The following is an 18,764-nucleotide window of genomic DNA, read 5'->3' on the forward strand; positions in this document are numbered from 1 at the left end:
TCCTCCTGACCAGTAACTGATATAAACTAGGCATTTGGGCTGTTTGCTGCCTCACCCCGGAGTTCCTCAGAGCTGCAGCTCCCTGTTCTCTTGGCAGACAGGGGCTGGCTATGGATGACAGTCACGTCTCTAGCCTGGTGCACACCAGGTCCACACATGAGCTGAGGGATCATTCTTGCACACCCCATCCTGGAAGAACCCGGGTCAGTGATGAGTCTGACACAATTTGATGCATGGCAGCAAAAGAAGGCAAAATAAAGGCTAGAATGGGTATCATTCCAACCACTTTACATTTTGCTGTGTATAATGGAGACAGGAGCTACAAGTTTCCTATTCATGCACAATTTTCTGTCTGAGAGCACTCAGTTCTCAAAGTCAAGGATCTTGCCGGTCTGTGTCTGAGATGACTGTAAAAACATAAACAGCATTTATGTGCTACACCTGTGTATCAGAACTTCACAACAGAAATCACAAGCTGATTCCGCTGTTAAGTAAATTTAAAAAAAAAAAAAAAACACAAAACAAAAGCAAAACTGGCCAAATAAATCAGGCAAACAAAACAACCACCAAGAAAAACCAAAATCAACAGAAAAATCCCCACAAATCCAGAAAAAGGTAAAAATCAGGTGAAGGAGGCAGTGATCCAAGAGCAACAAATGGGCAGAGCAACTACAAAACTGCAGAAAGGAAAGATAATAAGAAAGGAGACATAATAAGTGGGTATGACACCAAACTAGCCAGGAGATCTGAGATACTGTTCTCACCCTTCTGGAAACAATCTGACATCAAAACACACTGAAAATCATTGATGATGATTGTGATAATGGGAATCTCTACGTTTAGGTTTCATATATGCATTGTGTGTGAGTTCTGTTTTCCTTGTGAAGTCGCATCATCTGGCAAGGGGGCTTTTCTGTCCAAAGAAAAACACTGCAGCGGAAAAGGAGGCCAGCTTGGAAAAGATTAAAAATAAGAGGTAAAAATAAAGTAGTTTTTAATAATATGTTGTTTGGTTGGTTTGCTGTTTGTTCATGGGTTTTTTGCCTGTCTTTGAAAGCAGCCCCTCAGATGTTAATGCACACAGCAAGTCCTTTGTAACGGGCTGTCTTTGCAAAAAATCTGCCAATTTTGTGATGTAAGGCAGAACCAGTTTCCCTTGGGCTACAGCTGGAAGGCTTAGAAATGTGTTCCAGAAACTCAGGATAACGCAGAGTCTGAGTAAACACAATTTAATGTCATGGAGTGCAAGATGCAAGTTACCCAATAAAGTAATCAGAGTATTTAAATGCCAAGCAGCGGGAAAGGGCTGTGCATTAGAATGACAGGGAGCAGCCACAGAGGCAGGATGGACAAGTTTCCCAGCCAAAGCAGACCAGAAGTGTTATGAATAAAAAGTTATCTATTTTTTTTAAGGTTGCAGAGTTAAAACAAGTTGGACCAGTTGCTGTTAAGTTGGCTTCATTGTTAAGAGTTCTTCTTCAATTACCTGTTAATGGTTGGTGATTAACCATATTCCCCCTGATGCTTGCCAGGGAGTGACACAGGGACCCTGCAGGTACCAGGAGAATGGGAGTGGCATCAGAGCTGGTATGCAGATGAGAAATGCATTGCACCAAATTTTGCAGTTTTCCAGGAAAACCCCTAAAAACAAGGAGCCAACATAGAACTAGGGGACCTAGGTGATGTCTAAGGATGGGAGCGTAGTCCAGTGCCTGCTTGGATCCTTTTTGCTTCTCACCCTAACCTGAAAGGATGTTGACTAGAGAGAGGACCCGAGGTGTTGGACCAAAAAGGCGGAATCTCCTAATCTCTGGTGAGGACGGAATCCCCAGCTCTGCCTGCAGACCAGCGGACACAGCTGCATCATCCTCCTCCTCCGTGCCACTCCTGGGAGCTCCGGCGGCATGGGCGCAACCCGTCGATTTCTCCCCACCTGAGCTGATTCCTTTTAATAAAGGCATTAAAAAGGAGAAAGTTCTCCTGTCCCATTCATTTCAGCTTGGCGGCTCGTCCGGGATAGCCACACCTGAAGAGGACACCAGGACTGGGACGGCCGCCCACCCTGGACCTGCAGAACAGCTCGATATCAGGACCAGAGAAGATTGGCTTGGGACAGTGACACGGAGCAGCGCCGGACTGGTGAGAGTATCCGGCGGCAAGAGAGGGAGGCCAGCGAGTGTGTGTGAGTGAGACGAGGGCCGGCAGCCCGGCCCCTCGAAGCGAGCGAGGACCCCTCAGTACCGCGGTTCCGCACCCCCGCGAGGGGGCCGGCCGGGAACAGGGGGAAGCGAGTGGAACTGGTGATTGAGGTGCCTCCAAAGGGGTAAAGAGGACTCCCCTCCGGGCATGCAGAGGAAATAGCTGTGTGAGTGGCACGTACCCCAAAGGCCCTGATACAGGTCCTAACGAAGGAAGTTAGGTGATTTAGAATATCAGGCAGTTTTGTTTTTAAGTCCTGACGACAGAGGTCAGGCACGAGGTCTGGCAGAGGAAGCCTATCTTGAGTTTTTTCAAGCCCTGAAGCATAAGTCCTGACAGGGGAAGGTCAGGCAAACTGAAAATCAGGCAATACTTTTGTTTTAAGTCCTGACAAGAGAGGTTAGGCAAACTCAGAAGTCCCAAGAAGAATTTGGGCAAGTCTAAAAGTCCTGCAGGCAAACAAAGTCCTGATGAAGGAGGTCAGGCATACAGCCTCAGAAGCCAGGGTCTCGAGGAATTTTTTTGGTTCTTTTGTTTGTTTGTTGAGTCAGGGTGCGCGAGGCCAAGGCCTCAACAAAGTCCTGACGAAAAGGGTCAGAGAAATTGGAGTTTTGGCAGAGGAGGTCGGGACTTCTTAAGTAAGATATATTTCCTTTAAGATAAAATCATCTTTGTGATTTTTTTTTGAGGCTGAAAAAATGAGAGGGTGCAATAGTAAGAAAAGTGGCCAGAGACTGAGAACTATACCTCCCCACAGTCCCCTAGGTGAACGATTAGAGAGATGGGACTCTATAGAAGCCACAGAAGGATTAGATAAAGTTAAGATGATTCACTATTGTCTAGAAGCGTGGCCAGAATTAGATGTACAAGGAGGATGGCTGTGGTGTGGGACAAAAGACAAGTGGATGTGTCAACAACTGAGTCAGTATCTGACATCTCAAGAGGATACTGATCCTGAGCAATTGTTCTATGTAGCTTGTTGGTTGAATACCATCAAGGATGAAGGAGTGCGAATTTGTAAAGTGCAGAGGAAGAAAGAGGGGAATGAAAGAGGGGATGCTGAAGTTAAAGAGATTGCCGAAAGGTGGGACCCCCTAGACTACTTGCCTCCTGATGCCCCTCCACCTTATAATCCTCTCCTTCGAGCACCTCAAATAGCAGATCCAGTTCTTCCCTCGGCGGCCATGGGGGCCATTCCCTCACCACCCCCTTCGACTCCTTTAGCTGCTTCTGCACCACCACTGATACCTACTCCACCTGCTGCATGCTCCACCCCTTCTCCAGCTCCACTTAACATGCACTCAAGCTCTTCTGCCCCTCCTACTGCTGTCCCTCCTCCTAACTGGGACACAAATGCTTCCTTACCTAGTAACCTCTTATCACCAGGTACAGCCGCTGACCTACAGCAGGTCCAAGCTAGTGCTAATACCCCTCAAATGAGTAATTTTGTGTCTGAAGATGGGCCATACTGCGGTACCCGATCCAAGACCTCCAAAGTAGAGAGACTTTTTCCTCTTAGAGTAGTTCCTATGGAAGCAGTAGCAAGAGGTGTTGCTTTTGTAAACGCTCCTCTACATGCCTCTGAGGTGAGAGCATTCAAGAAGGAGTTAGGGAATTTAGTTGAAGCCCCTGTGGGCATTGCTAACCAAGTGGATCAGTTCTTAGGTCCAAATATCTACACTTGGGGGGAGATGAATTCTATTCTAAATATATTATTTTCCCCAGAAGAGTCCCGAATGATTAGAGCCGCAAGCATAAGAATTTGGGAAAAAGGTAATCGTCCAGGACCCCAAGTGCCATCAGGTGAAGACAAATTGCCACTAGTGGATCCCAATTGGAACCCTAATCAGGAGGAAGGGAGGAAAGCCATGATGGAGTACAGGTCTCTGATCATTAGAAGGATCAGAGAATCAGTTCCCAAAGGAACTAATACAAAATTGGCATTCGCGGGCGCACAAGAGAAGGATGAAACTCCTGCTACTTGGCTTAATCGCCTAAAGCGGAACTTTCAATTGTATTCTAGAATAGACCCAGACACCAAAGAGGGTGAAGTGCTATTAAAGGTCCAGTTTGTTACTAAATCTTGGCCTGATATACGGAGAAAACTGGAAAAGAATTAAGATTGGCAAGAAAAAGACATTAATGAGTTATTGAAGGAAGCATTGAAAGTGTATTTAATGAGGGAAGAAGAAAAAGCAAAGGCCAAAGCTAGGATCATGGTCTCTATAGCTAGAGAAAGTGTTGGAGCAAACAATTCTTTCCTACAGTCCAAGGCCACAAAAGAGTAGAGGAATCCACCACCAGGAGCAGATAAGGATAGGCCAGTACCATCAGGTACAAGAGGAACGGAGGCCTCAAGTCCCTTCAAGTGAAAGGCGTTGCTGTTACTGTGGGCAGACTGGGCACATTAGAAGGTTTTGTAAAAAGCTGACCCTTGATGAAGCAATAGCCAAAGAATAAGAAGCCTTAGAGAAAATGCTTAGAGATGATGATTAGGGGTGTCAAGGGCTCTGTACTTTAGGGGACCCAATGCAACATCTAGAGGAGCCCTTGGTAAACTTTGAAGTGGGAACCCAAAATAGGGAATTTGAATTTTTGGTTGATACAGGAGCAGATAAGTCCTGTCTCAAAAAAATACCAGAAGGTATGGTAATTGGTAGAAAATTTTGTGAAGTATTAGGGGCTGAAGGGAAACCATTTAGAGCCTCAGTGATCGAGAATGTAAAAATAATCAGAAACTCAAGGCAGTGTGAAGCAAATTTGATCTACCTGCCTAAACTAGAAAAAAGTTTGTTAGGGAGAGATCTACAAGTTCATTTGGGAGTAGGAATTGTCCCGAGAGAAGGGAAGATGGTGGTACAAATAATGAAGTTATCCCAAGGTGATGTTGCTGAAATAAGCCCAGAGGTGTGGGCTGAAGGAGGAAAGCGGGACATTCCTCCGATAACAATAAAAATGCAAGACGATACTTCACCCATATGGGTCAAACAGTATCCAATTTCCCTGGAAGGAAAGAGGGGGCTGGCCATAGTTATTGAACAATTGCTGCAAGAGGGAAGTTTGGAACCCTGTATGTCACCACACAATACCCCTGTACTGGCAGTTAAGAAAGCTGAAGGGAAATGCAGGCTGGTACAAGACCTAAGAGAGGTAAACAAGAAAACCATTGCTAGACATCCGGTTGTGCCCAACCCATATATCTTCTAAGCTGAATTCCAAGAGAACATGCTTGGTTCACTATTATAGATTTGAAGGATGCTTTCTGGGCGTGTCCTCTGGCAGTAGAATGTAGAGATTGGTTTGCCTTTGAATGGGAAGACCCAAGTACAAAAAGAAAACAACAGCTAAGATGGACCCGATTACCGCAAGGGTTTACTGAATCACCCCATCTCTTTGGACAATCCCTAGGAGGGTTTGTTAGAACAGTTTGTTCCTGAAAAAGAAGTACAAATCCTGCAGTATGTTGATGACCTGATGGTATCAGGGAAAGGAAAAAATCAGGTCAGAACAACTAGCATTAAACTTTTGAATTTTCTGGGAGAGAAAAGATTAAAAGTTTCCCAAGAGAAGCTACAGTTCGTACAATCAGAAGTAACATACCTTGGGCACATAATAGGAGAGGGATATAAGAAATTGAGTCCTGACAGAATTTCAGGCATCCTCTCTCTCCCAGCTCCACAAACAAAAAGAGATGTGAGAAAGCTTCTAGGCCTGTTTGGATACTGCAAGTTATGGTTGGATCAATACACACAAAGTGTGAAATTTTTATATGATAAGCTGGTAGCCCCAGATCCCATAATTTGAACAGCAGAAGACGATCAACAACTAGAGAACCTAAAAGAGAAGTTGTCTTCTGCTCCAGTCCTAAGCTTACCAGACCTCAAGAAGAGCTTTGATCTTTCTGTAAGTGCTGAAGGAAGTCTAGCCTACGGTGTACTAACTCAAGAGTGGGGAGGCTGCAGAAAACCTGTACCTTACATCTCCAAATTGTTAGACCCAGTGGCTAGAGGCTGGCCACTTTGTATACAAGCAGTAGCAGCAACTGCTATTCTGATAGAAGAGACCCAGAAGTTGACTTTACAAGGAAAAATTAAAGTACATACCCCTCATGATCTTAAAACAGTGCTGAGCCAAAGAGCTCAACAGTGGCTAACCAATGCAAGAATATTAAAATATGAAATAATACTAATGAACACAGATCATTTAGAATTCATCACATCAAACGCCCTCAATCCAACACAATTCCTTATGGGAGAGCCTATAGAGAGTCTAGAACATGAATGCCTTGAATTGATCAGTCTCCAAACCAAAGAAAGAGAGGATTTAGAAGATCAACCTCTAACAACTGGAAGAATTTTGTTTATAGATGGCTCTTCAAGGGTAGTAGGTGGAAAAAGAGATTCAGGTTATGCCATCATAGACGGAAAAACTTTACAAATTGATGAAAAAGGAAAACTACCCCAAACCTGGTCAGCCCAAAGTTGTGAAATATATGCCCTGAAAAGAAGATTAGACTTATTGGAGGGAGACCGGGGAACCATTTCTACAAATTCCCAATATGCATTTAGGATATTACACACATTTGGGAAAATATGGGAGGAGCGTGGATATCTAAGCTCAAGGGGAAAAAGCTTAGCTCATGAGAATCTAGTCAAGTCTGTATTGGAATCTTTACAGAAACCAACAGAAATAGCAATAGTAGATATAAAAGGGCACCAAAAAGGACACAGCCTTGAAGTTAAAGGAAACCGATTGGCTGATCAGATAGCAAAGGAAGCAGCTTTAGAACCAGGGGATCCAGTGAAAGTTTTTAAAACAGTAACCACACCCGAGGAGGAGGAAAGAGAAAAACCCATATTTAGTGAAAAAGAATTAAAGGCTATAAAAGATTTAAAGTTACACCAAAGGCAACGAGGGGAGTAGTTAACATCAGACGGACAGGTGTTTTTAAACAAAGCACTTGCCGGGACAGTGCTAACAGAACTAAATAAATTAAGCCACTGGGGAGTCCAAGGACTATGTGATCATTTCCTAAGAAATAACCTGTGCATAGGTGTATGTGACCTAGCAAAAGCAATCACAAAAGGGTGTTTAATTTGCCAAAAAGTAAATCAGAAAGTCATGAGAAAAGTAACACCTGGAGGGAAGGAACTAACTCAAAGACCTTTCCAAAGCATACAAATAGATTTTACTGAGATGCCCCCAGTACAAGGATACAAACATCTACTAGTTATAGTGGATCATCTCACTCACTGGGTAGAAGCCTTCCCAACCAAAAGGGAAACAGCCCAAGTCATAGCAAGGGTAATCTTGGAAAACATTATCCCCAGATACAGAATGGTGAATACCATAGACTCAGACCGAGGTCCACACTTTGTGGCCCAAACATTGCAAAATGTAATTGAAGCCTTAAGAATAAAATGGAGATTACATACTCCGTGGCACCCCCAGAGTTCTGGGAGGGTAGAACGGATGAACAAAACTCTCAAAAATGTATTGACCAAATTAATCAAAGAAACAAAAATGAATTGGCTAAAGTGTTTGCCCCTAGCGCTGTTGCGCATCAGAACAAGACCCCGGTCTGATATAAAGATTTCACCCTATGAAATGATGTTTGGACTGCCATTCTTCTTAACACCCTATAGCACAGAAGACTATTTGGAAGGAGAAGAAGTTACCAGAAAATATTTAGAAGTCATTGGAAGAACCCTAGAAAGACTTAGAAAAAAAGGATACCTCCCCCAAACCTCCCCTCTTGACACAAAAGCACACGACATCAACCCAGGAGACTGGGTTTTGATAAAATCCTGGAATAGTAGACCATTAATGCCTAAATTTGAAGGTCCCTTTCAGGCACTTGTCATCGCTAATTCTGCTGTGCGGAGCAGAGAAAAAGGTTAGACCCACATCACGAGAATTAAAGGACCAGTCCCACCCCCGGGCATTGGACAAGATTTGTCAGTGTCTCCCTCTGGTATTGGACCAGATTCCACACCACCCTCACACCCTAACTCAGGACAAGATTCAACCACATCAGGAGCTAATTCAGCTGAATATACTATGATAAAAGGACCAAATGACTTAAAGTTGACACTCAAAAAGAAGAACATAAAAAGACTGATGAACTGCATAAGACAAAAGTTTAGAATCATAACATGTCTTAAAGTGTTTCAAGAAATTTGTAAAAGTTAAAAACTGTTAATAAGTAATTCTGGTAAAGTCCTCCCAACTTAGTACCAAAGACTCCAGGTTAATCTTCTGCAGAGTGCTCCCCTAGGAGAGACCAAATTAGCAGAGACAGATCAAGAGAGGTTTAACCAGAAGAGCAAGACACTCTAAAGAGCTTGGAAACTTCTTCTCAGTAAAATCCTCAGGAGGCAAGGCCAGGTGGGCAGGCTGTGCAAGATGACCCATACCGGACTCTTGGGAAGGGTAGTAGTGATGGCTCTGACTGCTGGTGGTGCTCTGGGGAGCCCAAGAGAGCCGTGCAGTGAGTGCTACCAACCTCTCTATGAGAAAGAAGTAAGTTCCTTGCTGAGAGTCCACACCAATTTAAACTATAATTGTGTTAACCTCTCCCAATTGATCCTTTATCAAGAGAATGAGAAAATATATTGCACAGCCCAGAACACTGCCACATTTAGGCAGCCACTCCTGAGAGAGTACCCTGTAGGAGAAGCCTGGTGGTGCTTTGAACGTGATACTACTAAAGCAAGCCTGGTAAATCTGGTCAAAGGAAAATATATTTCTAAATATTGGGAGGGCACAACAAAACCTAATATATTTCGGGAAACCCCTAAACACCTGTTTTGGGTCAATGGTACCACAACATCCACTAAATTGCCAAGAGACTGGTCTGGCAGTTGCATCATTAGAATTATAAAACAAGCTTTCTTTCTATTACCCAAAGAATCTGGATCAAGTACAAGAGTCCCTATATACGATGATTTAAGGAAAAACAAATTGAAAAAGGGGCATATATTAAACCAAATTATGAAGCTACAAGCAATATTAGAGATAATAAGAAATCAAAAAAGGAATCCTGTACTTGATTCCAGTTGGTGGGATAATCTATGGACTTTCAAAAAAAGTTAGAAAACTACAACCTTCACAGTGTGTGCACTTGTTAGTTTGTTCTTATTCCCCTGTTTAATTAAAATAATGACATCTGCTGTACAGAATAACCTAAGGATCTCTAAAGAGATTAACCTGAAAAACCAAAAAGGGTAATGAAGTTGGGTAAATATGATCACCAGAGTGCTCAGGAAATTTATAATCAATACAAAAATATAAGAAATTCTATGTTAATGAGGCAAAAACTGTAAGTTGATGCAAGCTTAAGCTTAAGCCTGATCAAAGAAAAAGAGGGGGGACTGTTTTGAATAAAAAGTTATCTATTATTTTTAAGGTTGCAGAGTTAAAACAAGTTGGACCAGTTGCTGTTCAGTTAGCTTCATTGTTAAGAGTTCTTCTTCAATTACCTGTTAATGGTTGGTGATTAACCATTGTCCCCATGAGGCTTGCCAGGGAGTGACACAGGGACCCTGCAGGTACCAGGAGAATGGGAGTGGCATCAGAGCTGGTATGCAGATGAGAAATGCATTGCACCAAATTTTGCAGTTTTCCAGGAAAACCCCTAAAAACAAGGAGCCAACATAGAACTAGGGGACCTAGGTGATGTCTAAGGATGGGAGCGTAGTCCAGTGCCTGCTTGGATCCTTTTTGCTTCTCACCCTAACCTGAAAGGATGTTGACTAGAGAGAGGACCCGAGGCGTTGGACCAAAAAGGCGGAATCTCCTAATCTCTGGTGAGGATGGAATCCCCAGCTCTGCCTGCAGACCAGCGGACACAGCTGCATCATCCTCCTCCTCCGTGCCACTCCTGGGAGCTCCGGCGGTCTGGGCGCGACCCATCAATTTCTCCCCACCTGAGCTGATTCTTTTTAATAAAGGCATTAAAAAGGAGAACGATCTCCTGCCCATTTTTTTCAAGAAGCACTGGGAGCACAAAGGGACACAGCCAGGAGGCCCAGCAGTTCCTTGCTGAAAAGCCATTTCATGCAAGAGCTCACACTCAGAATATTAAATGAATTTAAAATAAAAGGGTGGGGGGAGGCAGCAGTGAGGTGTCCTCAGAGGTTCAATTCTGCACTCTGCTTTTGTCACCAACATTATCCAAGTTCCTGTGCTTATTTTCCTGGAGAATTTGCACTCAACAGAGCTTCAGTGCCTTTGATCAAATCAGTCTTAAGAGCAGCTTGGGGCTGGTCAGTCATTTAGACGTGAGCACTGCCTGGTGTCCAGGCAACAAAAAAACCTTAGCTGCAGGCCACCCATACAGCTTTTCATCTTAATGAGAACCAATTTTTGCAAACAAATGCTGGGAGGATTTTTGCACCATTGGGGCAAGGCACAAGGCTCTGGATCTACACAGCACTTTGGTAGGAGGGGAACACGGGTGGGGGCAATCCAGGCTGTTAGCAGTGCCCCCACCCCCTGATTAGGGACAGCACAATTGCTTTTACAGCTCATTAACCAGCTGGTGAAAAACTGATTTTGTTTTCATGCCCCCTGCATACTGACAGGCAAGTTGAACAGAAAATCTGCCTCTTCCTCCATGATCTCTGAGCACCAAAGCAAAGAACCAAGAAAAAAAAAGCCAAAACCACTCCAACCAATAAAATACAAATAATTTTTTGCCCAGTCTGCTTTTTTGGTTTTTGGGTTTTTTTTTGTTTTTTTTTTTTTGTTTTTTTTTTTAAGAGCTTTATCAGACTGACTAAGCCAGTGCTGATTTAAGAGTGTCACATGTTATGTGCCTTCCACAAAGTGTGGGATAACTGCTGCCCTGTAAAGGTGGGTGCAGGGTCAGACCCTTTACTTCAGACCCAGCCCTGCCTTCCTGAGGGACAGAAATTCATCTGTTAGAATCCCTTGGAGCATCTGGAGCTGCTCATGGCCCTCCTGGGATAACTGGACTGCTGTGGAGCACTGGAGAACTTTCAGCTTGGTACCTGTTATATATACTACGGTAATTCGTGGTGAAAAAATATATGTATATATATATATATATAGATTAAAATATCAAACCTTGAAATCACACTAGCAGGGGAAGAGGGGATTGCTTCACAGGGTGAGGAAACCGCAGCTGGCAGTCGGGTAGGAGGAGTGTCATTAACATAGGAAGTGAACCCAGCCGGCACAGGAGATTGTCGTTCTCACTGGTGTGAACAGGAGGAGGCCCAGCGATGATGGCCAATGGAGATGTTCATCTTAGACAGAGGGGACCATCAAGGACATACATCTGCATACAGGATTCCGGTAACCGAAGAGTGGATGCACATCAGTTCCCGGACAAGGTTTTGTCCAGCACAGGACGGAGAATAGAGGCGTCATGAATATGAAGAACCCTGAGGAAAGACAAAGGGACTCTGCTGGAGGCTAGAAAAAGAGTATAAGAACGGACTCTGCCAAGCAGCATTGGTGAACAGGGGGGATTGGGTGCGATAGAAGACAGATCTGTGTTCACCCAGCTTCCATCCTGGGGTTGGTGCTGTCCTTGATTGTTGGCTGTCGGGACTGTATATCGGTTGTGAATAAATTTATATTTTATTTTTATTCAATTGGCTGGATCGATTTTTACCTGTAACCATATCCATGTATGGGGGCCTGCAGAATCTAAGCAGCATCTTCCTTGGCCAACAACAGACTGGAAAGGGAAAACCAGCATCAGAAACCTGAGAGATGGAAAACTTTGGGCTGTTTGAGATCAAAAATGTCACCTAAAAATCTCAATGGCGAAAAACAACCTTTCTCACAAGGATTCCAGTAGAATAAATGACACAGGTGTTGGAATAACAGCCAGTGCCCACAGCAAAGACAATTCCTTGGTGAGGAGGTTCCCATGGAGAGTCGGCTGAGTAACGACACTCACAGCCAATGTGGCTACACGTCGTCCTCGTTTATTAAGCAACTTTGGCATATTTATCCTTCTCTATACACTGTCTCATGCCACTAGTGCTTAATGCTCATTGGTTAAGTAGCTACATTCACACATACATCTTAATTACTGATTGGTTGTCACACTATAAGCATCTTTAGCTAAGGTGTGCCAAATGAGCAGCTCCCACGACGTTCTTGGCGCATTTGGTTTCATCCTGGCACAATGCTCATTCTTCCTTGCTTATCTATTTGAGGACAGTACATGGTCTATCTTGTTCCTGTTTGAGGACGGTACATGGTTTTCAGAGTAACTTTGTAATCTGCAGCCCAGGGCTGTCCAGTACCCGCAGGGGAATATCATGGCATTGTTCAGCCAAGAATCCTTCTACACCTTGGAATAAAAGGCAGTGCCCACTGCAAAAACATTTCCCTGTCCTGTGGGATCCATAAACCACACATGAACATGGCACTTTTCCTAAGTGCTTCCTAGAGCTTCTCTGCAAGAAGCACTGGAGAAGTGCATGGGGCAAGAGTTCTCCAAGTGCCAGGCTCTTGTGCAGCAGAAAAGGTCTAAAAAATCAAAATTCTAGCAAGCGAAATAAATCCATCCTTTAGGGCTTGTAAATACTCCGATGAATCGCAGTTACTTCAGGGCAAAAACAAACACAGGGAAAACTTTCCCAAGTACGGTTTCATGACAAGATTCCCATTTCTCTGCTCCTGTTTGTGGGAGAAGACAAGATTACAAGCTGCCCAGCTGAAGAAGGAAAGGAGTATCTACACTTCCCTGTCATATTTTCCTACTGAAAAAGGAATTAAGACCAAGAATTTGGGTTAATTGAGGGATAAGACTGGGGTATGGATGAGGCTTTACATCCTAAGATACTTCATTTGCTAAAATAGAAGCACTTTTGTTGTACATGGATCTCCTTTATAAATCTCTTTGTCTTCAAACTCCCTTCCTCCATGGCAGAACTGAGCAAGCTCCACGTGTCAGAGCTTTGAGTTAAAAGCTCTGTGATGAGTTAGTTTTAGTGGATCCATTTCCAGTCCGTGGGGTTGCTGTCATGAGGAGCTCAGGTGGCTTTTTGTTGAGATCAAAATCAATGAGCCATTTGTCCCAGCTCCACCTGTCCTGAGGCAGCACTGGCTCCACTGTGCCATTTCTAAATGAAAACAGAATCTCCTAAAGAAGCCAGGCCAAAATCACAAGATAGTAGTCACGAAAAATAACTTAGGTAGTTTGCTGGGTATTCATCTAACAGCTACCACCTTCCCAAAGTCCAGGCTACACTTTACGGGGCTCTTTGCTCTGTAAGCAACCTTTCAATTGGTAGTGTTTCATACCCATGCAGAAGAACAAAAAGCCACTTCCACTGTAGAAACATGAGCTGCAATTATGCAGTAAGCTGTGCTCAGTAGCTGACCTGCTGCAGTAGTTTTGAGGCAGTTTTAGGCAGGAGGTACTGCCATAATATTTCACAAGAAAATTATCAAGTATCTAAACTATGCAGTATTATGTTATTTTCTACCTCCAATATTGCCTGCTCGTGGCTTAAGGAAGATAGGTATTTACCAGCCACCATAGATGAAAAAAATTAAAATCCATAAAGGGCTTTCAAGGATATCAGAGCGATGGCCACCAGTCATTATCCAGCTTTGCAGGATTTCAGTTCAAAGTCAATCTAAACAAGCCAGCATATGTCTAGCAAGAAGGAAATCACAGTTCAGGTTTGCTCCTCCACCCAAGCTTTGTTATATCAAAGATGGATGGTATTCTTTTCCAGCTCTCAAGAGATGTGTCATAATGTACGAATAAAGAAAATATCATGCATGGAAATATTTCATAGATTGTAGAAGTTCCTTTGAGGGGAGCTCCCCGGGAGTCCCCGGAGGGCCCCCTGGGCTGTGAGTTTGCTGGCAGCAGCAGGGACGCAAGGAGACTCCACACAGCTTCTGAGGGTGCTGATTAGATGAGGGTTTATTGGGGGACCCAGCCCCAGGAGTAACATGGTTTCAGAGGGAGAAGGGGGAAAGGGAAAGGGAGGGGGAGAGAGGGCGAGCCTAGGGGAGAGATGGGCCATGAGAGAATCTGGTTTTCTTCGCACAGCTTAAGAGGGAACTTCAAAGTGGGTGCGAAATAAGATTTGGGTCAATGGGATTGCAGATTCATGGGACTTCAGAGGAGGAACACAGCTTGGAATAAACCATATATTTTCAAGAGGTACATTTTCGAGACAGAGCATACTATTTGAATAAAATGCAACACCACAATAGATTAGTAAGATAGATAGATAGATAGATAGATAGATAGATAGATAGATAGATAGATAAGGCAGACAGAGATAGATGAATGCACATGCTTGTATCACTTTACAGAGAAAGGGACAGGGAAGTGACAGGTTATTCTTTTCCATACATGGGAAACAATCTTTTTCCCAGAAAAATCAGCTTCCTTCTTCAGTGACCACCAGGGTATCTGAAGACCCCACCAAGAAGGCCCTGTGATGCCTATGGCCTGTGCATCCAGCAAGTCAAGAAAGTAAGGCCGGCCTCTTAATACTAAAGAGGTTAAAGAGGTTTATTCTCGGTTTTTGGTGGCAAGAGGAACGAACTGAAGCCACTTAGTCTAAAATGCCAGCACAAGCACCAGTGCAAATCACAGCCAAAGGAAGGATGAAGCCAAGGTGTCCCACAACCACTGCCCAAGCAGCCAGAGATCCTCCTTCAACCCTGGCTGCATTGAAGCCCCACTGACTGCCAAGAAGAAAAGCGCCCTACTGAGAGCAAGCAAACTTAACCCTCTCCCATGACACAAATTTAGAAGGAAAAAAAATTTAAAATCCCTACACCACCAGACACACTTCCCAGTGAGAAGGGTTGGAACTCTCTGGCTCCCAGCACTTCCCCGGCAGGCAGGTTCACAAAGGTGCTGGGAGCTAAGCTGTGCCCTCCGAGGGAACAGAGCCAGCCTCCCTTCAGTGGGAGAAGGCGCGGCCTCAGCTGTAGCCCCGGGTGCCTGCGGTGGCCCAGGGCACGGCCATGGCTGTCAATGTGTTGGGCTGCAGCACAGGGCAGGCCGGAGCTCAGCAGCCTCAGCAGAGCCCAGGGCCGCGGCCCTTCCCTGCCGGGGCCCGAGCCTGGCCCGGCCCGGCCCGGCCTGAGCAGCCCGGACTGGCCCAGGAGATGGGCTGCGCCCGCCCGCTGTGCCCACAGGCTGGGCCCAAGCCTTTGCAAGAGGCTTTCTCCCAGCTTGGCAAAACCTCGGCCAAATGTCCCAATGCCGTGCTGAGAAGAGTAAAAAACCCCCTCAAATTTAACCCTGCTGCCCAATGAATGAGGGATCCCTGCACACCTTAGGAGAGGCCAACAATACTCCTTTGTGCCTCATAAGGATTCCCTGCACCCCTCAACAGGGACTCCAAAATATCCCAGTGTGCCTCTTCAGGTCCAGGCCCAGATGATCCCCCAGAAGGAAATGTGCCCTCAGCCCAGGGACGCTCAGCATGGGCTCCCCCATCCCCTCGGGGCCCCGCCGCTGGGCACAGCAGCCCCTGCCTGGCTCCTGCCTGCTCACACCGTGGCCATCCACGGCTGCTCCTGGGCATGGAGCTCAGCCAGTGATTTTGCCGGGTGGGCTTTGCTGCTGCTACCACATGCACATAGCTGCGAAAACTCTAATTCTTTATTTAAACATAAAATATGGGACAAGCTCTGCCCTGGCAGACAAGGGCTGCCCACCTTCATTCCTGGCCGGGGAACAAGACCAGGGGACTCAGGGGGAGAGGGTCTCGTTGAGGAGGGGTGGGTTTTGGGATGGCCTCATGGCGGGGATGCAGCCATGGCAAGGCAGACAGGGGCAGAAGTGAAGAACTGGGATAAAGTTTCAGGTTCTCATTGCCTCTGTTTTTAGGTGCGTCTTCTGAACATGCACAGGAGCACCTGTGAAGAGAGGAGGTGTCTGAGGCCCCAGCTGCCAGTGGCACACAGGGACCCTCGTGCACAGCAGGGCCCAGAGCTGGCAAGGCTCCCCAGCACGGCTGGAGCTGCTGGCACAGCTGGGCCCAGCTGGACAGCTGCCCCTCAAGGGCCCGGCCAGCAGGGCATGGCTCTGGGCAGGGTCCCTGGCCAGGAGCGGGCCCCAGAGCGCCTCTGCCTTTCAAGGGCAACCTCGGCCCTGCTCTTTCTCCTCCCCACCTCCCTCTGCCTCTGCCCTGTGCCCCTGGGGCTGCTCTTGGCCAGGCAGCCTCAGTGGGAGCCAGCCCTGACTGCAGCCCCAGCGGGGCCCCCAGGACAAGGCCCAGCAATTGAGAGGCCAATGGAAGCACTGGGCAGCAGCAGAACCCTCAGCAGAGTTATTTGGAGAACCAGGGACTGGCCACAGCTCCACTGCAAACTCTCTGGGAATATTCCCTGACTATGAGCAGCCTTTAAAGGAAGCTGCTTGAGGCAGAGAATCGCAAAACACTCACCATTTTCTCGTCCAGCAATACCAGATTCCAGCAGAGCACAAAAGCAGGCACAGTGCTGCACCAGCCACAATGGCCATCAACTTAATCAAACAAGGTGTTCCCCAGCAGAAAACTCTTCTCATGCTTTTCCAAGTGTAGTCAGAATCTCTTGAGGTCTCGGCTGCATCTGTGGGAGCAATGGGGAGCGTGAGCCCATGCTGTGCTGCACTGCTGAAATGCAGCGTGGTGGATACGGGCAGGATGTTCTCTGTTTCCCCCAGAGCTGGGGCCTGCAGGCACTTTGCTGCCCCTTGGCACAGGACTGCTCAGTACCCAAACCCCCTGAGCCTGCATGCCGTAATTCCTCTATGCTGTGCCCTTCTCTTCCAGGTAACACTTGTCAAAGACATGGATAAGGACAAGGAAAATGGCCAGGATTTTGGAGCTGCTCCAGGGCCCTCTCTCCTGCAAAGAGCGGCCCCTCCAGATGTGCTCAGGGACTGGGAAATGGCAGGGGATCTTAGGATGGGCATGGCCTGTGGTGCATGGATGCCTTCCCGCTGTGCCGGGCACGGTGTGTCCAGATGTGCAGCCAATGCCCCCGGCTGCTGAGTCCCAGGGGAAGCATGAGGGAAATGCACCCACCACTCTGGCTGTCCACACCACTCCGTTTTTGTTCCAGATGTTTGGAATGGTCCAGGGACTTACGAGCTCCTGTAGGTTTCTTCTTCCTTCTTGGAGGACCTTAAGAGAAACAGAGTTCCATTTCCCAGGAATGGATCTCACAAAACGAAGTCCCAGCCTGTGGGGTCAGCAGGGACACACTACTCACCCCTGCGATGGGAGCGGGGCTTGTGTGCAACATCCACCAAAGTCCTCCCTGCAGACACATCTGTAACACAACAGCCACAGAGCTTCTGTCATCTCTGCTGATCTGCACGGGCACCCCTGAGCCACAGGAGCAGTGAGGGGATCGCGCAGCGCAAGGGCACACACGTGCATGGTTCTGTGCTGGCACCTGCAGCGATGCCCCCCTGGCCAAGCTTTGGGCTCTGAGCTGGCAGCTCTCCCAGGGGGAAAGGCCTTGACCTACCCTCAGCATCTCTCAGAGGCTCAGTAATGGGTACAGGTTGGGAATTCAGATCGTCTTCATCAAAAGTATTATCTTCGTCATCAGGATCGTCTTCATCATCAGGTTCACCTGCAAAGGACGGACACAACAGCTCCTGTGACACTGTTGAAGATTCTCCTTCAGGCCCGAGTGGCAGTAAGGGCACCTGGGTGACTGGTGCCCTCCAAGGCACTCCCTCAGCTCTGCCTCCCACTCAGGAGCAGGAGCAGGGGGACCACGTTCCTGCAGTGGCCCCACACTGGCATGGAAGGAGCCCCTTGCAGGGCAGTCGGGGCAGAAAAGACTCCCTGGTGCTGCCAGCAGCTCTAAACCCAGACACGGGCAGGGCCAGGGCTTGAAAGTGGCAGCAGGAGTAGCTCAGGCTCCCTGGGGCTGGCAAAGGAGCTGCCAAAGGCTCAGCCCCGGGGCACAGCCCTGGGCCCGGCCCCTTCCCTCTCCGCCCTCTCCCTGGCTGCAAAAAAGCACATGGAAAGACACAGTGACATTGCCCACAGGAGGAAGATGGACAGCTAAATGCTCCTTCCTCCCACTGACAGCAATCCTGTGGGATAACTGTTGGGTACAAGAGTAGAAATTTGGAGGCCAGGATTTCCAGAATCCATCAAACTTCAGAGGATCTTAAGGGAAATGACAGAGGAATATTACTCTGGACAATGATTACACTTGGACAATGATTGCTCTGTTAGCAAAGAGTTGCTGAAAACCTACCATCACCAAGCTCCAACATCCTTAAACTGTGCTTTAACAGTGTTTCCCAGTGATGGAAGTCACGTTCCCAGTCTAGAAAGGAGCACAGATGGGAACTGTTCCATGCTGTGCTGGGATCCCCTTGTATAGGGAACTGAGCACTGCAAGGGGGTCAGGTAATGCTGTGTGCCCGCACTGCCAGGCAGCAGAGAGGACATCTGAAGCCTCAGCAGGGCTCAGGCCCAGAGGCACAGCAATTACCTCCTGGGCCTGTGCCTGGCAGCCCCTCCCTTCCTGAGGCAGAGGCTGCCATGGAGCCACTGCTTCCTCTGGGAAACTCAGCCTTCAGCACA

The 18,764-nt window shown here is 46.8% G+C and overlaps 1 protein-coding gene across 1 annotated transcript; it reads right to left on the reverse strand.

Annotated features, from left to right (window-relative positions):
• Positions 1-15,852: 15,852 nt before the first annotated feature.
• Positions 15,853-18,512, reverse strand: LOC135307194 (uncharacterized). The gene is made up of 6 exons (XM_064431808.1): positions 18,433-18,512; positions 17,686-17,793; positions 17,425-17,484; positions 17,238-17,336; positions 16,614-16,779; positions 15,853-16,083 (listed from the first exon to the last, which is right to left on the reverse strand). Exons 1-6 carry the CDS (start codon positions 18,449-18,451, stop codon positions 15,885-15,887), a joined length of 651 nt encoding a protein of 216 aa, XP_064287878.1. The 5' UTR covers positions 18,452-18,512; the 3' UTR covers positions 15,853-15,884.
• Between the last annotated feature and the right edge of the window lie 252 nt (positions 18,513-18,764).

This window comes from Passer domesticus, chromosome 9 (genome assembly GCF_036417665.1).
Source record: "Passer domesticus isolate bPasDom1 chromosome 9, bPasDom1.hap1, whole genome shotgun sequence".
Classification (NCBI taxonomy): domain Eukaryota; kingdom Metazoa; phylum Chordata; class Aves; order Passeriformes; family Passeridae; genus Passer; species Passer domesticus.

Coding starts and splice junctions, on each gene's coding strand:
- LOC135307194 (XM_064431808.1), bottom strand. Junction 17,485..17,685: donor GCCTCTGAGAGATGCTGAGG/GTAGGTCAAGGC, acceptor GTTGTGTTACAG/ATGTGTCTGCAGGGAGGACT. Junction 16,780..17,237: donor TGGTGTGGACAGCCAGAGTG/GTGGGTGCATTT, acceptor TTGCTCCCACAG/ATGCAGCCGAGACCTCAAGA.